The 18,214-nt window shown below is 38.5% G+C and overlaps 1 protein-coding gene across 1 annotated transcript; it reads right to left on the reverse strand.

The window, feature by feature from the left end:
• Positions 1 to 367: 367 nt before the first annotated feature.
• On the reverse strand, positions 368 to 11,678 carry DIRAS2 (DIRAS family GTPase 2). The gene is made up of 2 exons (XM_069880158.1): positions 11,454 to 11,678; positions 368 to 1,124 (listed from the first exon to the last, which is right to left on the reverse strand). The coding sequence occupies exon 2, from the start codon at positions 1,083 to 1,085 to the stop codon at positions 486 to 488; it is 600 nt and encodes a 199-aa protein (XP_069736259.1). The 5' UTR covers positions 1,086 to 1,124; positions 11,454 to 11,678; the 3' UTR covers positions 368 to 485.
• Positions 11,679 to 18,214: the final 6,536 nt, after the last annotated feature.

The following is an 18,214-nucleotide window of genomic DNA, read 5'->3' on the forward strand; positions in this document are numbered from 1 at the left end:
CCCCACCAGTCAGTAAAGAAAATTGCACAGAACTGTTTGTCCACAGCATTCTTAAAGATGTGACACATCCAGCATGCATTTATATGTTCTAACTTTCTTCACAGCCATTTCTTTGTTTTTCATTTCATATTGTATGTTGCCTTCTCTTGCAGTTATCTGCAAATGTATATAATATGAAGTTAACTTTCCGAATCTTTCACGTTATGATAAGGTTGAAATTTCTTTTCTTCTGTAAATTACAAAATTAGATATCCTGACCATTTTTTCTTTTACTTCCTGATTTTTTTTTATCTAATAGCTAGAGTACACTTTTTTTAATTGCAGGATTTTTTCATAGTAACCATAGTAATTAATTTTTTCAAATTCCAATTTTTTTTTTAAAACAGACACTAATAAATAGAGTCTTGCATGGTTGCTGTCTATAGGTTTCTCATCGGCATTATCAGTCAGGTTAGACTGCATGACTGACTTCTGACAGTGTAATTTCACATTACCACACATTTGCCTTTCAGCTTCTCTTTCCTCTTCTGCTGCTTGCTTTTTTTGCCATCAATTTGTAAACTCACAGTCCTGCGTTTCTCTAGGTTTAGCAGTTCTTGGAATAGCTCTTTCACATTGTGATTCATCTTGGCAGAGGTCTCCATGAAGGCACATTTCCATTTCTTAGCCATGGCCTCTCCTTCACTGCTTTCCACCTCTCGGTTTTGATTCTCATCATTCTTGTTCCCCACCAGCATTATTGGAATGCTTTCTATGTCTCCTTTAATCTGGCATATTTGATCATAGATTGGTTTGAGTTCCTCCAAGGACTGACGGCTGGTAATAGAATAAACCAAAATGAAAGCATGTCCTTTAGAAATAGAAAGACGTTGCATGGCTGGAAATTGATGGCTCCCTGTAGTATCAGTTATCTGCAAAGTGCATATGCTCTTATCACAGCTGATCACCTGCCGATAGGTGTCTTCAATGGTGGGGATGTAGCTCTCTCTGAAAGTGCCCTTCACAAATCTCAAGACCAAAGAGCTTTTGCCCACTCCTCCGGCTCCAAACACCACAACCCTGTAATCATTGCTTTGCTCAGGCATGTTTCTCTGTGTGTCTGTTGCTCAACTAGAGGGAAAAACCTGGGAAAGAAGATCACAAAAATAAGACAGACATTTACATGGCTACATGTGGAGATACACAATACACTTTGTGTTACCTTTCCTGATAAAAGAAGTGAATGTGATGGCATACTAGTTGTGACAATTCAAGAAGACTTGCTGTGGGTTACAGAATGACTGATTTCAGTAGTAAATCTAGGATTTGCGATCCAGCCTGGGCTGGTAAAAAAAGACCATCTTCAGCACTGCATGACGTATTTTAAATTAATATTGTCAGTTTCAGTATTCTTCCTGCCGGACTAATATCCCCAGAAGCAAAAAGCTACATCTGGGAAATGCTATTTCACTAAGGCTAAGGCCTGAACAAATTGTAGAAACTGAACTGCCTCTTCTGTATTTAAAACATGTCTCTTCAAATCATTGTAGAAACACACTGGTATACACACATATGACAGTCAATTGCATTAAACATGCCATCTTTTTGGTTCTTAGGAAATTAATTTGTACTACAACCAGACAACAGTCCAGAGTGGCATCTAAGATGTATTTGTAGCTTATTCAGCAAATGCTTTGTTTCTAACTCTTTGGGAGCATGTGCTCCACTTCAATGTGTTTCTACATTTGCATTTCAGGTCAAAGAATACATTTTGGTAACAGATTGCTCATGTTCAGCCTGCCTTTTCATTCTAATCCTTATTTCACAGCAGAAGATATTTGACTGAACATGTGCTGTACCTATCAGAAAGGTTGTGCAGACATCTTTACATTTTTCAGTGGCTTTTATTGTCAAGGTTGGCAAATCCATATGTCACAGGCCACAAAACTCTGTGAACTCTGAAGTCATTTCCCATAGACAAAGCCTGTCTGTAAACAGCAGGACCAACAATATAGTCATCATTATTAAACAGTGGAAATGGTAGATTTTTAATGGGGTTGAAAGCTATAAGAATTCATCGAAATAAATGTGAAGATTACTTTGTCCTCCCATCAGTAGCATCTCATTAGGTATAGAGCATGTACAATTCTATTTATATTTAGTAAGGTTTAAGCAAATAAACATCAAAAAATTGAATCCTAAAAGTTGAAGAATATCTAAAAAAATATCTAAAAGTTGAAGAATCCTAAAAGTTGAAGAATATAGGATATTATTGCTTTTCAGACCCAAGGTAGATATATAAAAAGTACATGTTGAACAAACTGCAAATTTTGCTGTGCTTACATTTGTTCTTAGGAAAATGGGCTAATTTTATAGGGCACCTTGTCCAAATGCCCACAATGGTGTCAGGTGATTGAAATTGCACGTTGCAATGTTGCCTGGGTAGAAGCTAATCTAGAACATCCCAAGGGGATTCCTTACTGAATAAGGAAAGCCTTCAAGATATTTCTTCACTGCAATAGAAGGAGGGAAGGATATTTAAGTTACTCTTCACCTGTCTAGCATGAGGAGAATAGTAGTGATGCTGTAGAGGTAAAGATGTAAGTGGAGCACCCATGACCTTAACCCAGTTGCCAGTCCACACTGATTTTTTTGATTCTGTCCGTTTGATGCTCTTGCTGCCTGTGCCAATTAGATTAAAGCTATGGCTTCCCATCTTCATTTTACTGTTCAAACACACACTGATTTTATTAGCCTTCTTGTCCAGGGCATTCTATTCTGTCCTACTTTTAATGACCGAATGAACTGAAAACATTTATCTTTTCATAATTTGTTGGATGAAGGAGTTTTACTTCTTCATCTGCCACATTGTAGGCAGATTAAACATACAACTGAGGAAGCTGATTCTGAAGCAAGGTGGAGAGCTGTCACAGTCCTGCCTACCCAGCCTGGTTTCAGGCAGAAGGCAGTTTCACCCCTTCTGTCTCTCCTGTACTGCAGTTACTGTCACTCTCAGGGATCTGTGTAAATATAAGAAAGATAGGTAAATAAGTGCTCATCCTGAAGCACTGAAGAAAAATTATTTTTCTCTGACAGAGAAATGGGAAAGAAGTGTACTCTCAGAAAGCTGTGGTGTATGTGTTTTTCTAAGAGGGAAAGCCCTCTGAGAAACAAGGAAAACTGGCAAGCAGCTCACGCTGTGGAGAAAATAAACAAAACTGAAGTAGCTAACAAGAAATGAGAACAGGGCAAACCAGCAGGATGGTGTTCAACTGAGAATAAGCCAGTACCTAAGAGCTGCAAACATGAAAATTCAGGACAGTGGTACGGCTTCGAGTCATGGGTGACTGCACAGAATGATCTATTGTAAGCATTATAGCTTAATAATTTTTGTGAGCAGAAAGGCAAGAGAGAAAAACATGGCTATTTCACATTAGAAGCAGCATTAGCGTTGCACAATCAGAAAATGCATAGCCCAGGAACTATGGATTGGTGAGAAAAAATGCAGTATGAAAATTTTTACTATGAAGATCAGTGAAAAGCAGAGTACAGAAACAAAAATTGTAAAAGCTAGCTGAGTGTACTGCTGAATATTACACTTTATGCTTAAGCGTACTCAGAGATCTCCAAGAAAACTGGTACATATGGTTACCCAAAAGCTGGAACAAATTGAAATTTGGTAATTAAATCAAGTATTAAGCATCCTAAAACTTCTAAGGGAACCTGAAATAGCATGGTTACAGTCTTAAATAGTATGTTGTCACAAGGAGAGTGTACATTTGAAGTGGAAAAAGAACTGAATTAATAGGCTTACATTGTGGAAGAAGTTAATGTTAGACAATAGAAAACTTTGCAGTGGTAAGGAGAGAACACCTGTTGCTTAGGGAGATTTTGCAGATTGTCTTTAGAAATGACCATAGAATCACAGGATAATTCGGACTGGAAGGGATCCAAGGAGGTCTCTCATCCAGCCCGCTAGTCACAACTGGGTCAGTCATGAGACCAGATAAGTTGTTCTGACCTATCAGGACCTGAAAACCTCCAACAACCAGCACAGCCTTTCTGAGCAAAATGCTCCACTGCTAAAATACCTACAGTGTAGGTATTTTTCCCCTTATACTTAAGCTGAGCTACTCATGTTTCAACTCCTACTTTTCTCTCCTTCTCCCACCATCCCTTGCCGTGAAGAGTTCAACTCCTACTTGTCTCTCCTTCTCCCACCATCCCTTGCCATGAAGAGTTCAACTCCGTCTTCTTTATGGTTTTCTTGTAGGCTCTGTGGCGGCTATGTTTGGTGTCCCCTGAAATGTGCCTTCCTCAGGCTGAACCAATCCTTGGACCTCAGCCTGCAGGGCAGGAAAGTGCTGCAGCCCTGGATTCCTTCTGCCCTCAGTGCCATCATCTGAAGTTGGTCCTTTTTATTGATGTTTCCTTTACTGAGGGTGCCAAACCCAGACAAATTATGTAGGTATGGTCTTATTAGTCTTGAGAAAAGGGGGATTATCAACTCCCTTGACTGACCAGCCATGCTTTGGTTCATGCAACTCAGGACATGGTGGGTCTTCCTTGCAGCCAGAGCCGCAGCCGGCCATGCCCACCTCACTACCCACCATGGCTTCAGAGCCTTCTCCACAGAGCTACTCCCCAGCCCAGGTGACTGCAAAGGGTCAGCAGCCTTAGCTGCTGTTTAATTCATCCCACATCCAGACCTGTCCGTCAAAAAGATCCTCAGTTTTACCAAGATAAACAATAAAGATTTTTTTTTGTCCTGCTCAGGAATCAGAAGCAAACAAAGCAAAAAGCTCATGCAAGACTTTTTTGATCCCATTGTAGAAAGGCTTCTGTAAGTAATTTTTACCACATGGTTGTATTCTCTGTGTGAGGCTGGTCAGAGATTCTCCTGGAGAGGAAATCTGCCTGTGTGACTGTGATGCACTTGCACCCAGTTCTGCATTTCTTCATGCTTTTCAGACTGCCCTATTAGTGCATTGCTTTTCCTTTGTCTTAATATACATTGAACATAACAGAGAAAAAATAGTACCACCTTGTTTCATCAGCTTTCAATATTACAATGTATGTGTGAAAAAAATCACTTGAAAGAATTCTGACTTTTCAGATGTACAATATCCCCTCTGATTCATGCAACTGTCTGTTTCTTAATATGCACACAGATAACAGCAGTTGCTTTGTACTCTTCAGAAATGATTTTTTCTGGAGTTTGTGTATAATAAAGCCTCCTTTGCTGCTTTTTCTACTTTCACAAACCAAGTCAGTGAAAATTTACTATAATCTTCTGAAGTGCCAGTTTAATGAAACTATCCTCACTTAAAAAAGGCAAAGAATCTTTCATAACATATATCCATACCCATGATTTTTTAATTGTTTGATTGCAAAGTTCAGCAAGAGAGTGAGCCTCCATATTCCCCTGCTGACTTAGCTCTGTTTCCTGTAGATGCTCTGCCAGCACAAGGCTCTAATTGCTCTAGATCAGCTGATGTGGCTGAGCAAAATGGGCAGTTACTGGAATAAAAATCTGCCTCAAATTCAAACTCAACTGCAGACCTTTACATTCATCTGTATTCTTTCCCTAGCTATTTCTGACATGCCAGTTCAAAGAACTGAAAGTCTGCTCTGAACAGGAGGATAAAGTTTAAGGACTGGGTCATTTTGATATAAAATCAATTATTTTGTTATATAATGATAGCAAAAATATGTATCTAAGTATCTTAAAGTACCTCATATTACAGAGTATGCACTTGATAGTTCAAACTCCTTGTGTTCTTTAGGTGACTAACTACATGTGGGTGTGTTAGCATTTACTAAACTGCTGTCACCAATCCTGTATTTAGCCACTGGATCTCCATAGTTATCTCCTGTCTTGAATAATTTTTTATGGTCTAACATTTTTTTCAATTAATTGTATTTATGACTTGCCGCTTTTGTTTGTATTTAAGCCATGAATAACATGCAATGATGGGCAAAAGGTATTGGGAGGCTGAAAAATAACTTCCTAAAATTAATCTGCTTTTAATCTGCTTGAATATCTTGCACAGTTTTGGCTTCATTGCAAAAGATTTTCACCTTATTTGCATTGTTACACTTACACGAAATGTCACGGGCAGAGAATTTCTTTGAAATTCATTGGCTAGATAGTATCTTTTAGGGTAGCACTAATTTCCTGAAACAATCTGATACTACCTTTGCTGTCTGGAGTCAGAGGCTTCGATTACATCTTAACTGATCTGGTTCTTGAGGTTTTATGATGTCCTACTGAGGTGCCAGTCTGATATGAAGTACAATTCTCAGATGCTATATATTAATTTCCTGAAAGCTCTTTTTCCTTAGGTAAAATCCTCTCATGTCAGGCAGCAATTTTTTTTTTTTTTTAATTTAAGGAGACGTTTCTACTGTCATTATTATGAATAAAATCCAACGGAGTACAAGCAATGCATTTAGTTAAAAAGAAATAGCTTAAATAAGAACAATTTAATGACTTGGTTCCTGCTTAAATTCAGGCCTTGCTTTAGGCACATATGACACTTCACTGACTTAAATTGAGCTACTTTTTTATTTATTTATCTACTTTGGTAAATTAGGATCTTAATCTTTTAAGTGCTTACAATCAAAACAGTGGTAAATTTCTCAGATGCCTTTGTATATGTGCATGGAGGTATTTGTAAATTCACACATAGAAATAAAAATATCAAGGTAGCATTGCATTCAACTCCCCATGGGACTGATTTTTTTAAACTTTTATCCCCAGCCTATAAGACTAAATACTGTAGTTTTTCTTCAGTTTTCAAGAGGTTTGATTTACCTGTGTCAAAATGGAAAGATCAACTTATAATATTGTATATTTACCTTTGAAAATGTAGGACATTATAGAATTGAGTAGACAACCATGGTTTTTAACAGGAATTTGTCACTCATATAAATGTAGGAACAGAGATTTTATCTGACTTTTCACCCTGCTTTTTAATAGCAGAATACCCTTTTTGGCAGTTAGCTATGACTTTACATGCTGTAAAATTCTGCTTCTCCAGACATCCAGTAGCCAAAATAATAACTTTATTCTGCATTTTATGGAACAAGGTGTGTCTTTTACGTTTTCTGAATGTAGAATGTTAGAAACATACAAAACACTAAAAATACTCCCAAAATTAGAAGGAAAGTTTCTGAAAGAATCATTTGACTTTAGAGGCTTTGGATGTTAAATTCCATATATTATTAGTTTTATGATAAAAATACCGGCATAGGCAATGAGCTAGTTCCATAAAATGTGTATATTTACACTGAAGACCCATGTGTCTGTGGAATACTTGTTTCCACTCAGAAAGGAAACTGCAGAAAAAGGCCTTTTGTCTTTCCACTATAGTCTTCAATTTTAAAAATTAATTTGAGACTATTTGTTCAAATCCGTAGAAGCAGAATTACTAAAGATTAAGGGCTTCTGACTTCTTCTTATGAATATAACTCCAATCATTAACTTTCCTTTCTGGGCTATAAAGGATTGCTTGATTGCTGTGCTAACTACTGGAACACTTCAGCTATTCTTCCAGAGCTCAAATAATATCCCCTGTAAAACAATGTGGCTTAAACAGGGTAAATCAATATCTGTCCTGCATTCCTAGCACAGTAAGTTCTCCAAAAATCCTACCAGTTGATGTAACATGCATTGCAACTGTTTGTTTGTAGAATAACTTGTGAATAGGGTAATACAGTGGGTTTCAGGACCCAGAAGGATCCCTGACAAGTAGTTAATTAATGCAATCCCATTGTCACTGTACTTCCAGGCATTAATAAGAAGCCCGTGCTTCCACCAAAATTGTTCTGTAAATCACAAAGAGTTGAAAGCCAGAAATTAAAATATAACTGTTGGGTGTGATATAGGAATGACAGTTTTCTGATCGAAGTTTCAAAATGTTCAGAAGCAGCTACTTGCCATCTATGATGTGCAATCTATTGTTCAGTTTAACAGTCGTTTATTCTCAATTCATGTTTATTTTCCTTGTAGCAGCAGGTAAAATTATAAAACCTGCATTGTAAATATTAAAAATTACTTTCTCAGTAACACATGGTAGCATTTTAATGTTTGAGTGAGCAAATTGGGGAAACTAATTTTTTTGAGTTAGACCAATATTTTAACTATTAATGATAGCTCTAAATTGATTATTTAGATTACTGCCATTTTCAGAACAGAGAAAACAACGTCAGTCTAGATTTTCAGGGAAAAATATAAAAATAAATTGAAATAAATTAAAATAAATAAAAGAGACTAAGTGTCCTTTTCTTAGCTTCACATTAATTATGAGTCAGAACTATTGGACATTTTGGGATGGAAACATCTGCAGTCCAGGAATGGATTTGTTCTTTTCATATGGCTGCTTTACTATGCACACATTTTAAAAGAGCATGCTAAAAGGCTGTCATAACTTCATTGACACTTGCTCAGATTCAACTAAAACGAATTCCTTTACCTGAAGTAAGAGTGAGGGTGACTACATATTGCTGCCATAGTGTACTGCAGCCCTACAGATTCAGAGAAATCAGAGACTGATTTTCATCACAGATACAACAGTCAAACATTCAACTAAAATTAATTTGCCTGAGAGGAGATGCTTCTGACCTTGATATGAGTGGAATTGTGCGTTTATCACAGACTTGACACACTCTTGTCTTCCTTTGACACCCACTTCAAGACTTGTAGAGTAATCAATATTTTGTGATTTAAAACAATCAATATTTGTTTCTCAAAAAAAGGCAGAATCAAGTATGTTCCATTTCAATTCATACTTAGTCACTCAGAGGGCCTTTTTCACTGTCTTTCCAGCAGAAAGATATGATAATTTGATACATATTTTAATTTTAGAGCAACAATAAGAATGTACTGACAGTATCTGCTCATTGATACTGAGAAACCTTTGTTTGGTTGGAAAGTAAAAAAAAAAACAGAAAAAAATTCCAACTTTTTTTTTCCTGGTACGTTTAAGAAAATTGTTCCGTTAAAAGAGAAAGTAAGGTTGCTAGTATATATTCATGTTTCATAAAATTGCTATCTTTCATCCTCTATGTAATACTGATAACTGCTCAATTAGACCTAGTAATGCAAAGTATTAAGAGGAAAGCAAAAAACACTTGGAATTAGCCCTACATACATACCAAATCTCCCACAGTGAATACTGTTTCAATTTGAGAGTACAAATGGCCTGATACTCACACACAGCATGGGAGCTGGAAAATTCAAATGCAAGCTATTATATATTACGAAATAGCTACTGAGATACACTGCAAATTGAAAGCAATCCAATGTAGTATGTAAATAACAACTATAAAAAAAGGAGGAAAAAGTTCAGATTTTAAAGAAAAGGAAGAAGAGGAAAAGGGAATATGGAATTGAATGCAGTCATTCTGTAGGAGCATGTTTGCCAGAATACTGTTTATTGTAGCTTTTTAAAACAAGCAAAATTTAAGGCAGTTGAACACACTCTGTCACTTGAAAGTGTGTCTTCACTTTTCACACATAACGGTGGAATCTTTACATGAGCAAGCCTGTTGGTTAGTGCAAAAGGTAGTTATCAGGTGATCCCCAAAGGAAACTAGAAAAAGCACTATTAACAATTTCAGGAACAGCATTATCGGTTTATATATTATCCACTATTTTAGCCAGTACTACAGAGATTGCAGTGCTGCTGTAATATAATCTTATCCACTTGGCCAGAAGGAGCCATGCCTCTGAACGCCAATCATCATTCAAAGAGCTTTGTTCTTCATTTTATTCAGCCTGGTGACCATCAAGGCTTACATGTCTGCTGATGTAAACAACAGCGAAGCACAACTTTGAAGACGAATACGCTTTCATCTGGCTCTGATAACAGATGTGTGGAAAAAGAGTGTTTCCAAAGATCTTGACCAATTTGCAAAGAGACTTTATAATGCGGATAACTTCTAGGTAGGAGTGCCATTAAGAATGGTATTTAATACTGAAAGAGATGTTCTGGACAATCAAATCCAATTGTTTTTGACATTGCAAGCAACAATTTCACATAATCCCTTCCATCAAGTTCCAACTGAGAACAATTTAGAGCCTTTTCTTTCTGTTACTTCAATGAGAAGATTATATCGGAACCTTGCTGGTTTAATGGTTTGAAAGCTTACCACTTAAGTACATTCACAACCCATTTATACCCATTAATTCTTCTCTCTTTCCCCAGGGATGAAGACAATCAGCTGTACATCACAATCTTTCCCTCAGTTCTATGTGGCCAATGATTTGCAGCTGTGTATTAGAACTTGTTCCATGTTTGGACAGTTCTTCATGTACAGCCTCAGAAACATGGTGTGCAACGTGAGAGAGAACACGAAATCTGGAGGGATACCACAGATCATAGTCCCTGAATGATGGAACAGATGCCATTGTACAAGAATTGGTCACTATTGCATTTAGTATGTGCAGCTGGACCCCAGGGATCAGCCTCTATGCATGAGTGAAGTCCATGAAGTCCACAAGGCAGAAAAGTAAAGGTGGGGAGCCATAATAGCCTTCTGACGGAGAATTAAAAAATTGTGAGACCTGCAAAGAGTCTAGATACAGTAAACAGTAAATCCTGTCAAAAGCATAATAGCAATCAGTTGCAACAGCTTCATTTACATGGAAATGTATGGGGATGCACACATTATATACCTATACACGTGTGCATTTATAAACAGGCATATATGTGTATAAATAGGTGCTCATGAAAACAACACATTCGCAAAACACTAAAAATAAAATGTATCAGATGCTGCAGCTCCATTCTGGGGTCAGCCAGCTGTGACTGAGTGCTGCAGCATACAGAGCATCCCACATTTCACAGGAAAGGTAGCAAGCAGGGAAGTATTATCAAATCTGAATTCAGTCACTCACAGACACTTGAGAATGGCCTTTTTGTGATTTATTTTCTTTCATTCAATTGAGAGAGGCACAATTTACTGAACAAACAAAATACTGCCTGCCTACTTTATTCAAACTCAACATTTTTGTATTCTTTCATCACACAAGTTAAAATGTAGCTTTCATTTAAAAAAAAAAAAATCTCTACATAAACCTCTGCAGTGGCAGAGGTATAAACTAGGGCAAAATTCAGCACACCGAGTGTAAATGAAAGACAATTAAAAAAAAAAGAAAAGGTAATGAAGCTGTTACTGCCATCCCAGCACACATTAAAAATGTTGTGTTTCACTGGTCAGTCTGCATACGACCAGCTTTTGGCTTCCTTGTCAGCCCTAGTTCATAGCATGCCATGTTCTCTACTTAAGATGTATGCTCAGATTAAATCTTACAGTCATAACTCATGCAAGACTCTACAGACTTCAGTGGAAATTTTGTGTGAGTGAGGACTGCAGATTTTGGCCAAAGGAAATAAAGACCCATAAGCTCAAGGCAAAGCTATGTTTATTATACTACATGATGTAGAAAAGCAACGGAAAAAAATTACCTGTATAGGAACAGAAATCTCCGAATGCTCTTCAGCTTCTGCCTGTCATTGCACCAGCTGTTAACCGTCTCTTGCCCTGGGTTTCCTCCAGCAGAAGGGATTCCCTGTCTTAATCAGGGGGACTGCAGCTCCGTCGCCTGCTGCTTTCCCTTGCACCCTGTGGTGGCTGCTGCCTGCTCTGTGCACAGAGGCTTAGTGTTCTAGCAGCTCTGCTCCTCTTCCGCTTTCTCCCCAGTGCCTGGGACGTGGCTAGTGCCTTTGCTGGCCTGAGAGCAGCCTCTGCCTTTCTATCTGTTGTTACAGATGGACTGACTCTAGCCTCTGGTGGTGCTGATGCCTAAATGGCGACTGCAAAGCTCATCCAGGCTTTTAACTGCCACCTACTGAATAATTGTGGAATATATAAATACATGCATGTACCTGGGCTGTGGTTTTCTGGCTTTCTCAGCAAATGTAGTAGATTTCTACTATTAGTCTTTCGGCTCTCCTAGTATTTTATAGTTTATAATTTAAAGCTGTGCTCATAATTCTCACTTTCTTGCAGCACAGGGAACAAGCCTGTTCCTTTAACTTAAAAGCTTACAAAGCCTTAGTTAAGCTAATCCGCAGTGAGCATAAACCAGTACGGCCCTATTCAAATCAATGGAGATGTGCTGATTTATACTAGCTGAGAAATTTATTTAGTTCTAGTTCTAGTATTTATTTGCAAAAATTCAGTAGTTATCAAGTACAAATAATTTTGTCCAACACAGCCCCCCAAAATTTCATTCATCTGAAACAGAGAAGATTTTTTTCTCTGACAGCAGTGTAAAATAGATTCCTGATCTTTATAGGCAAACATAAATTAAGAAAGTATATTGTTTCTTCCACCTTTTATCACTGGGTTTTTTAAAAAAAATATGAAGGAAAGATCTAATATCTCCTTCAGCAGGTTTTTCTAAAGCAGCTCCTATATATAGTCTTTCTTTGCAGACTAGAATTAGGGTACACTGGCAATGTTTGAACTCCTGCTGCACAAAGGAAGTCTACGTACAGAGTATCTCTGTTAATGCCCAGGGAAGATTTGGGAACCCCTTCATAGCCCCATAACAAGGGTGTGAAAAGTTTGTAACATGTGGCTGAGTTGAGTCCTGATGTAAAAGGGATCTCTACTCCCTCTGAAGAATGCTGTGCAGCAAAAGATAGGTGGCAACTAGCACCCTGAAGCAGTAGCATGAAAAGTGTTCAATTTTTAGGCTTGCTGTGATTGCTGAGAGAAGCACGGATTGCGCAACTATTCCCAACGACAGGTACGATCTTTTAAAATATCACAGTCAGTAAAGGTTGGTTTTGTTTTCTTGTTTTTATGAAAGATTCATTCATCCTATTAACACTTCTGCTGAACACAGAAATTAAATTGTTGCTTCTCCATATGTGCATTTTAGAGAAGTGTAAATGCATTAGGATAGATGACGAACTGGGCATTATGCCCTGAGGAAGAAATTTGCACTATTGTGCAGTTCTGGTACAGATTAATCCTGACCCCTGTGTCTACAGTCTCCTGGACAGCAAGATGATGGCCAAACCATGTGCCTTTCCCAGTTGCAGGTCTGCTCCTATAGTGTAGCAGCAAAGTTCTGTCTTTGCTTTTGTTGCTACTTCTCAACAATAAGCTAATCTTTCATGCTTGTAGAACTGGTAAATTAGTATCCCAAAATCAAAAAGTCAAGATGTCATAATGACTGCAACACAGCAAAGTCTAGTCTATAGGTTTATAATATTACACAGGAATTTAGCCTGTGCTTTTTCCTGGTACTGCCCCACAGTAGCATGCATGCAGAATCTAGCCCTGCATATTTACAGAGTCTCCAAAGTGCTTCTGTAGTTTCAAACTATGTGGTTTCTCCATAATTTTCAAAGTATGATAATTCTCCATCCTCAGTAAATGTGTCTTTATTGTGAAAATAAGCTCTGAAAAGCTTCTGTAAAGCTGCTGCTTTCAATGGTGTTCAGGTACGCCAGAAAAAGCCAGATTTCCAAAATGCCAGGTGTGTCTCATCTCATCATAAATATGGATTATTCACAAATGGTCCCAGCAGCAGATCCCACAAACTGGAAGCAAGATCAGTCCATGCAGGCCATCAGCAGCGCAGCAGGGTACAGATTTTCCTGCCTTAAGCCACAAGAAGATTGCTTTGCTCTTTGATGTTAACGTGGGGCAGGGTGGACAGGGTCTGTTCAGAGTAAATTGCCCTTCTTCCAGAGGAACCAAGGACCTCTGATCTGCCACTCCAAAATATGTACCAGTATACCTTACATGTTACTGAGTGGAAGGGAAAGTGCAGAGTGCAAGAGCACAAATCCTGTGGGACTATTTCTATCACAAGCTTCCCTCACAAAGTCCTAGGCAAGCTACAAGTTTCTGTGCTACATCTCAAGCTAGAGAGGTTGTTTAGGAACCAAGAGTTCTCCTTAGTTAGCAAAACATGAGCTGCCTAAAACCTGAATGCATATTTACCAAAAACCTGCACATGCACTGAAAGTACAGGTTCTGAGTCAATATCCAATCCATGGCCCATGTACAGCATGGGAAAAGGAGGAAGTCTTCAGTTTCCCAGTAAAAGCTTAAGATGTAAAACTGTTGCTCACTTGTAAAGATTTTTCACTCTGCAAGGCAGAATATAACCTTGACAAAGAGCAGCCAGCAGAAAGCCAGGACTAAGCACAGTTTTGCCTTTAGTGGGAAGGTTGTCCTCCTGTTAACCATTGTTTTTCTGGAATGTTTTCACTAAACTACACTGGTTAAAATGCATCACTCTTCTCTTGCACAGCTGGAAAGCTCCTATCTTAACTATGCAATGTCTTGGATAAATGTAGTTACTCCCTGCAACTATCCTTAAAAATGGCTAGTAGCTACCATAAATCTATAATAATACCTTTTTATATTTCCATACCATATTTTCAATTGCACTCAAAAATGAGTGCAAAAATCATATTCATCAGCATTATGTAGGACATTATGAAATACCTTAACATACAATTTTTCAGAAAGATTTAATGAAGTTCGTGTCCAATAGGATTAAATTAATCTTAAGAAACAAATGTTATTACGAGTGTTTTTCCAGGACAGCTGATCATTAGCAGTGGATCTCTTCATGATCTGTACTTGATGCAGTAATTAGATTCCTACTCTGTGAATATGATAAGGCTGTAGCTACAGGATAGATTATCACAGAAGCTGCGTTATGTATTTGCACACTACATTTGAATAATACAAATATTCCGTTATTTTATAAACAAAGCGTAACATTTTAATGGCCTTTTTTGTGCCTGCATTCTGCTTTGAACCTGTAAAGCCAAAAAGATAGATAACTAGCAAGTCACTCCTGCATATAATTTTGAAAATACAGTAATCAAATCATTTGCTGTACTTTTACAATTGGGATGGTGTGCATCATAGCCCATTACAACTGGAGCATTCTGGTAGAATTACATATTATGTGCATATTATGTATAAAGCATATTTTATTAAAACTCATACCTACAGTATTAGGCAGTTAGCAGTCTACACCAAGGCCATGAGGTAAAGGTGATGCCTGGCTGTAATTAAGGTTCTCATTTATGTTGAAGTGACTCCAGATTACCTCAGTTTGATTGGTTTTAGAAAGACAGACCCTTACCTCATATGCTTCAGCACTAGAGCCTCAGCTGACACCCAGAGTTGCTTTGTGTGATGTTATGGAGAAAGATCAAACTGTAATTCTTCTAGACAGGGATGTCTTATGCTGTAATATTTTCTGGCCTTGTGTGTAGACAGATGAAATACTAGTATTGTTAACTGTGGTCTTTTAGTTCATCATTTTGCAAAGTAACATTTGTGTGGCACATAAAAGTAAAAAATAAAAAAATTAATACTAAAATTAATGTTAATTAAACCCTGCCTAATTCTTAGCTTGCGGTAAAAGAAAGCAGCTCTAGTCTAGCAAAACTGCAAGACAAGTCACTCCTATAGATTGTAGCTGGAATTGGCAGTTTGGAGAAAACTTGGATTGACAGATCCCATGAAGTTCAAATTTTTTTCTCCTTTAGATTTCAGTGGATTTTAGCCTAGGCTTTCTCATTCAGACCTGCAACACAGAATCACAGAATCACTAGATTGGAAAAGATCTTTTGGATCATCGAGTCCAACCATTCCTAACAACCACTAAACCATGCCCCTGAGCAACTCATCCACCCATCTTTTGCCTCCCTGGGCAGCCTGTTCCAGTGTCCAATGACCCTTTCTGTGAAATTTTTTTTCTGATATCTAGTCTGAACCTCCCCTGGTGGAGCTTGAGGCTGTTGTCCCTTGTCCTGTCCCCTGTCATTTGGGACAAGAGGCCAGCACCCTCCTCTCTACAGCCTCCTTTCAGGTAGTTGTAGAGAGCAATGAGGTCTCCCCTCAGCCTCCTCTTCTCTAGGTTAAACAAGCCCAGGCCCCTCAGCTGCTCCTCGTAATATGTTTTCTCCAGCCCCTTCACCAGCTTTGTTGCTCTTCTCTGGACATGCTCAACATCCTTCTTGTGGTGAGGGGCCCAGAACTGAACACAGGATTTGAGGTGCAGTCTCACCAGTGCCGAGTACAGGGGCAGAATAACCTCCCGGGACCTGCTGGTCACGCCGTTTCTGATACAAGCCAAGATGTCATTGGCCTTCTTGGCCACCTGGGCACACTGCTGGCTCATGTTCAATCGTCTGTCAATCAACACTCCCAGGTCCTTCTCCTCTAGGCATCTTTCTAGAATCTTTCCCCTAGTCTGTAGCACTGCTTAGGGTTGCTGTGCCCCAAGTGCAGGACCCAGCATTTGGCCTTGTTAAACCTCATCCCACTGGTCTCAGCCCATTGGTTCAGCCCATTCAGATCACTTTGAAAAGCAAACACGATGAATAGAGTTGCCTTTTGACACCTTCTTGACCTCCAACTTCTACTATTGGCTGCATTGTCGGTTTGGAAACCAAGAGTTTCTAAGTTTTTACCTAATTCCTGGTGAAGCAAATTGCACAAGGAGACATTTTTGTCTTGCTGTCTGTGTGAAGTTTGTAACTCCAGGGCTTGCTTCTGAACACTTGAGAGCAAGCAGAGGTTTATTCATGGCATACAGGGAAAGCAAGAGAAGGCTTAGTCCTCACTGGGTTCTGGGATGTCAGATACCATAAAGGTGACTGAAGGAGACAGGCTATTGACTCCATTCTCTAATATCTGTTCATGTACACAGGGAATAGTGTTATTGTCATTGAAAATCTGTGGCTTAACTGCACTTAACCTGATTCTCTGTGAAAGGGGAAGCTACCCTTCTCATTTGTTGATCAATATTCATACTAATACTCTCATTTGTATTTGACTGATGGCAATCCAAGCATCCTGAAAGAAAGGAAGGTTAAGAAACTTGTGACTTGATAAATGTAGATGAATGACAATAAATAGAATGGTCTTTCATTGATCTGCTGAGCAGGGTTTCCAAACTATTACCATGCCTATATGTTCTTTGTACCAAGCATTTAGACACTAGTGAAACCAAAGAAGCAGCATAATTTCAGAACTGGCATTACTCTTTTATTCAACATTTACATGGGAATGAGAATCGGCTAAGACAGCCCAGCTATTCCAGTACCCTTTCAGGTACTGGAAGGTTGATATAAGGCTACAAGGAGATCTTATAGCAACCTCCCAGTACCTGAAAGGAGACTACAATTAAGCTGGGGAGGGACTGTTTACAAAAGCTTGCAGTGACAGAATGAGGAGGAACAGGTATAAACTGGAGAGGGGCAGATTTAGGATAGACACAAGGAAGAATTTCATCACCATGAGAGTGGTGAGGCACTGGAACAGGTTGCCCAGAGAAGTTGTGGATGCTCCATCCCTGGAGGTGTTCAAGGACAGGTTGGATGGGGCCTTGGGCAGCCTGATCTAGTGGGATGTGTCCCTGCCCATGGCAGGGGCATTGGAACTAGAACCTTTCTATGATTCTATGATTCTATTACAAATGTAACTACAGCTCACAAGAGGACAAATGACATCTTAGGTAGTCAATCAATGGAAAGCTGCCCAGGAAAGTGGTTGAGTCCTCATCCCTGGAGGTATTTAAAAGAACTGTAGATGTGTCACTTAATGACACAGTTTGTTGACAGACTTGTTAGTGTTAGGTTAATGCCTATGCTCGATCTTAAGGGTCTCTTCCAACCTAAATTATTCTATGATTCCATACAGTCATCATATTACTTTTGCACTTTCTGTATTACATAATATCCCCATTCATGACCTGCACATTTGTTGATAAACAAGAGTTCAAAATTTGATATTATTTTCTGCGTTTAAGACTAGGCAGTTGAAGAGTTTCCTATAAGTATTCTGTACCAAAGATTTGGATTACATCAAACATTTCAAGAAAAGTCTTGCTTTTTTTTAGTAATAGACAGTGTATTACAACCTTTGCAAATGACATTAATTTTATTTCAGCAGTTACAATTTCCAGTCTTCTCTTGAGATCTTATTTTCATCTATTTGAAGTGGAATTTTTTCATCACAGAGCACCTTGACATTACGGATCCAATTGGTACTCAAATCCCTCAATTGCAACAATAATCAGATCTGAGCGTGGTAGAAAGAGCCCCCTATCACTTGCTAGATTGCTGCTGTAAACTGCTGTTGAACTTTTTCTATCTAAACAGTAGAAGCAGGGTAACAGTACAAGAAACAATAGACAATTGCCAATTAGACATGTATTCTATTAACTTGAAACTTA

This window comes from Phaenicophaeus curvirostris, chromosome Z (assembly GCF_032191515.1).
Source record: "Phaenicophaeus curvirostris isolate KB17595 chromosome Z, BPBGC_Pcur_1.0, whole genome shotgun sequence".
Lineage (NCBI taxonomy): Eukaryota > Metazoa > Chordata > Aves > Cuculiformes > Cuculidae > Phaenicophaeus > Phaenicophaeus curvirostris.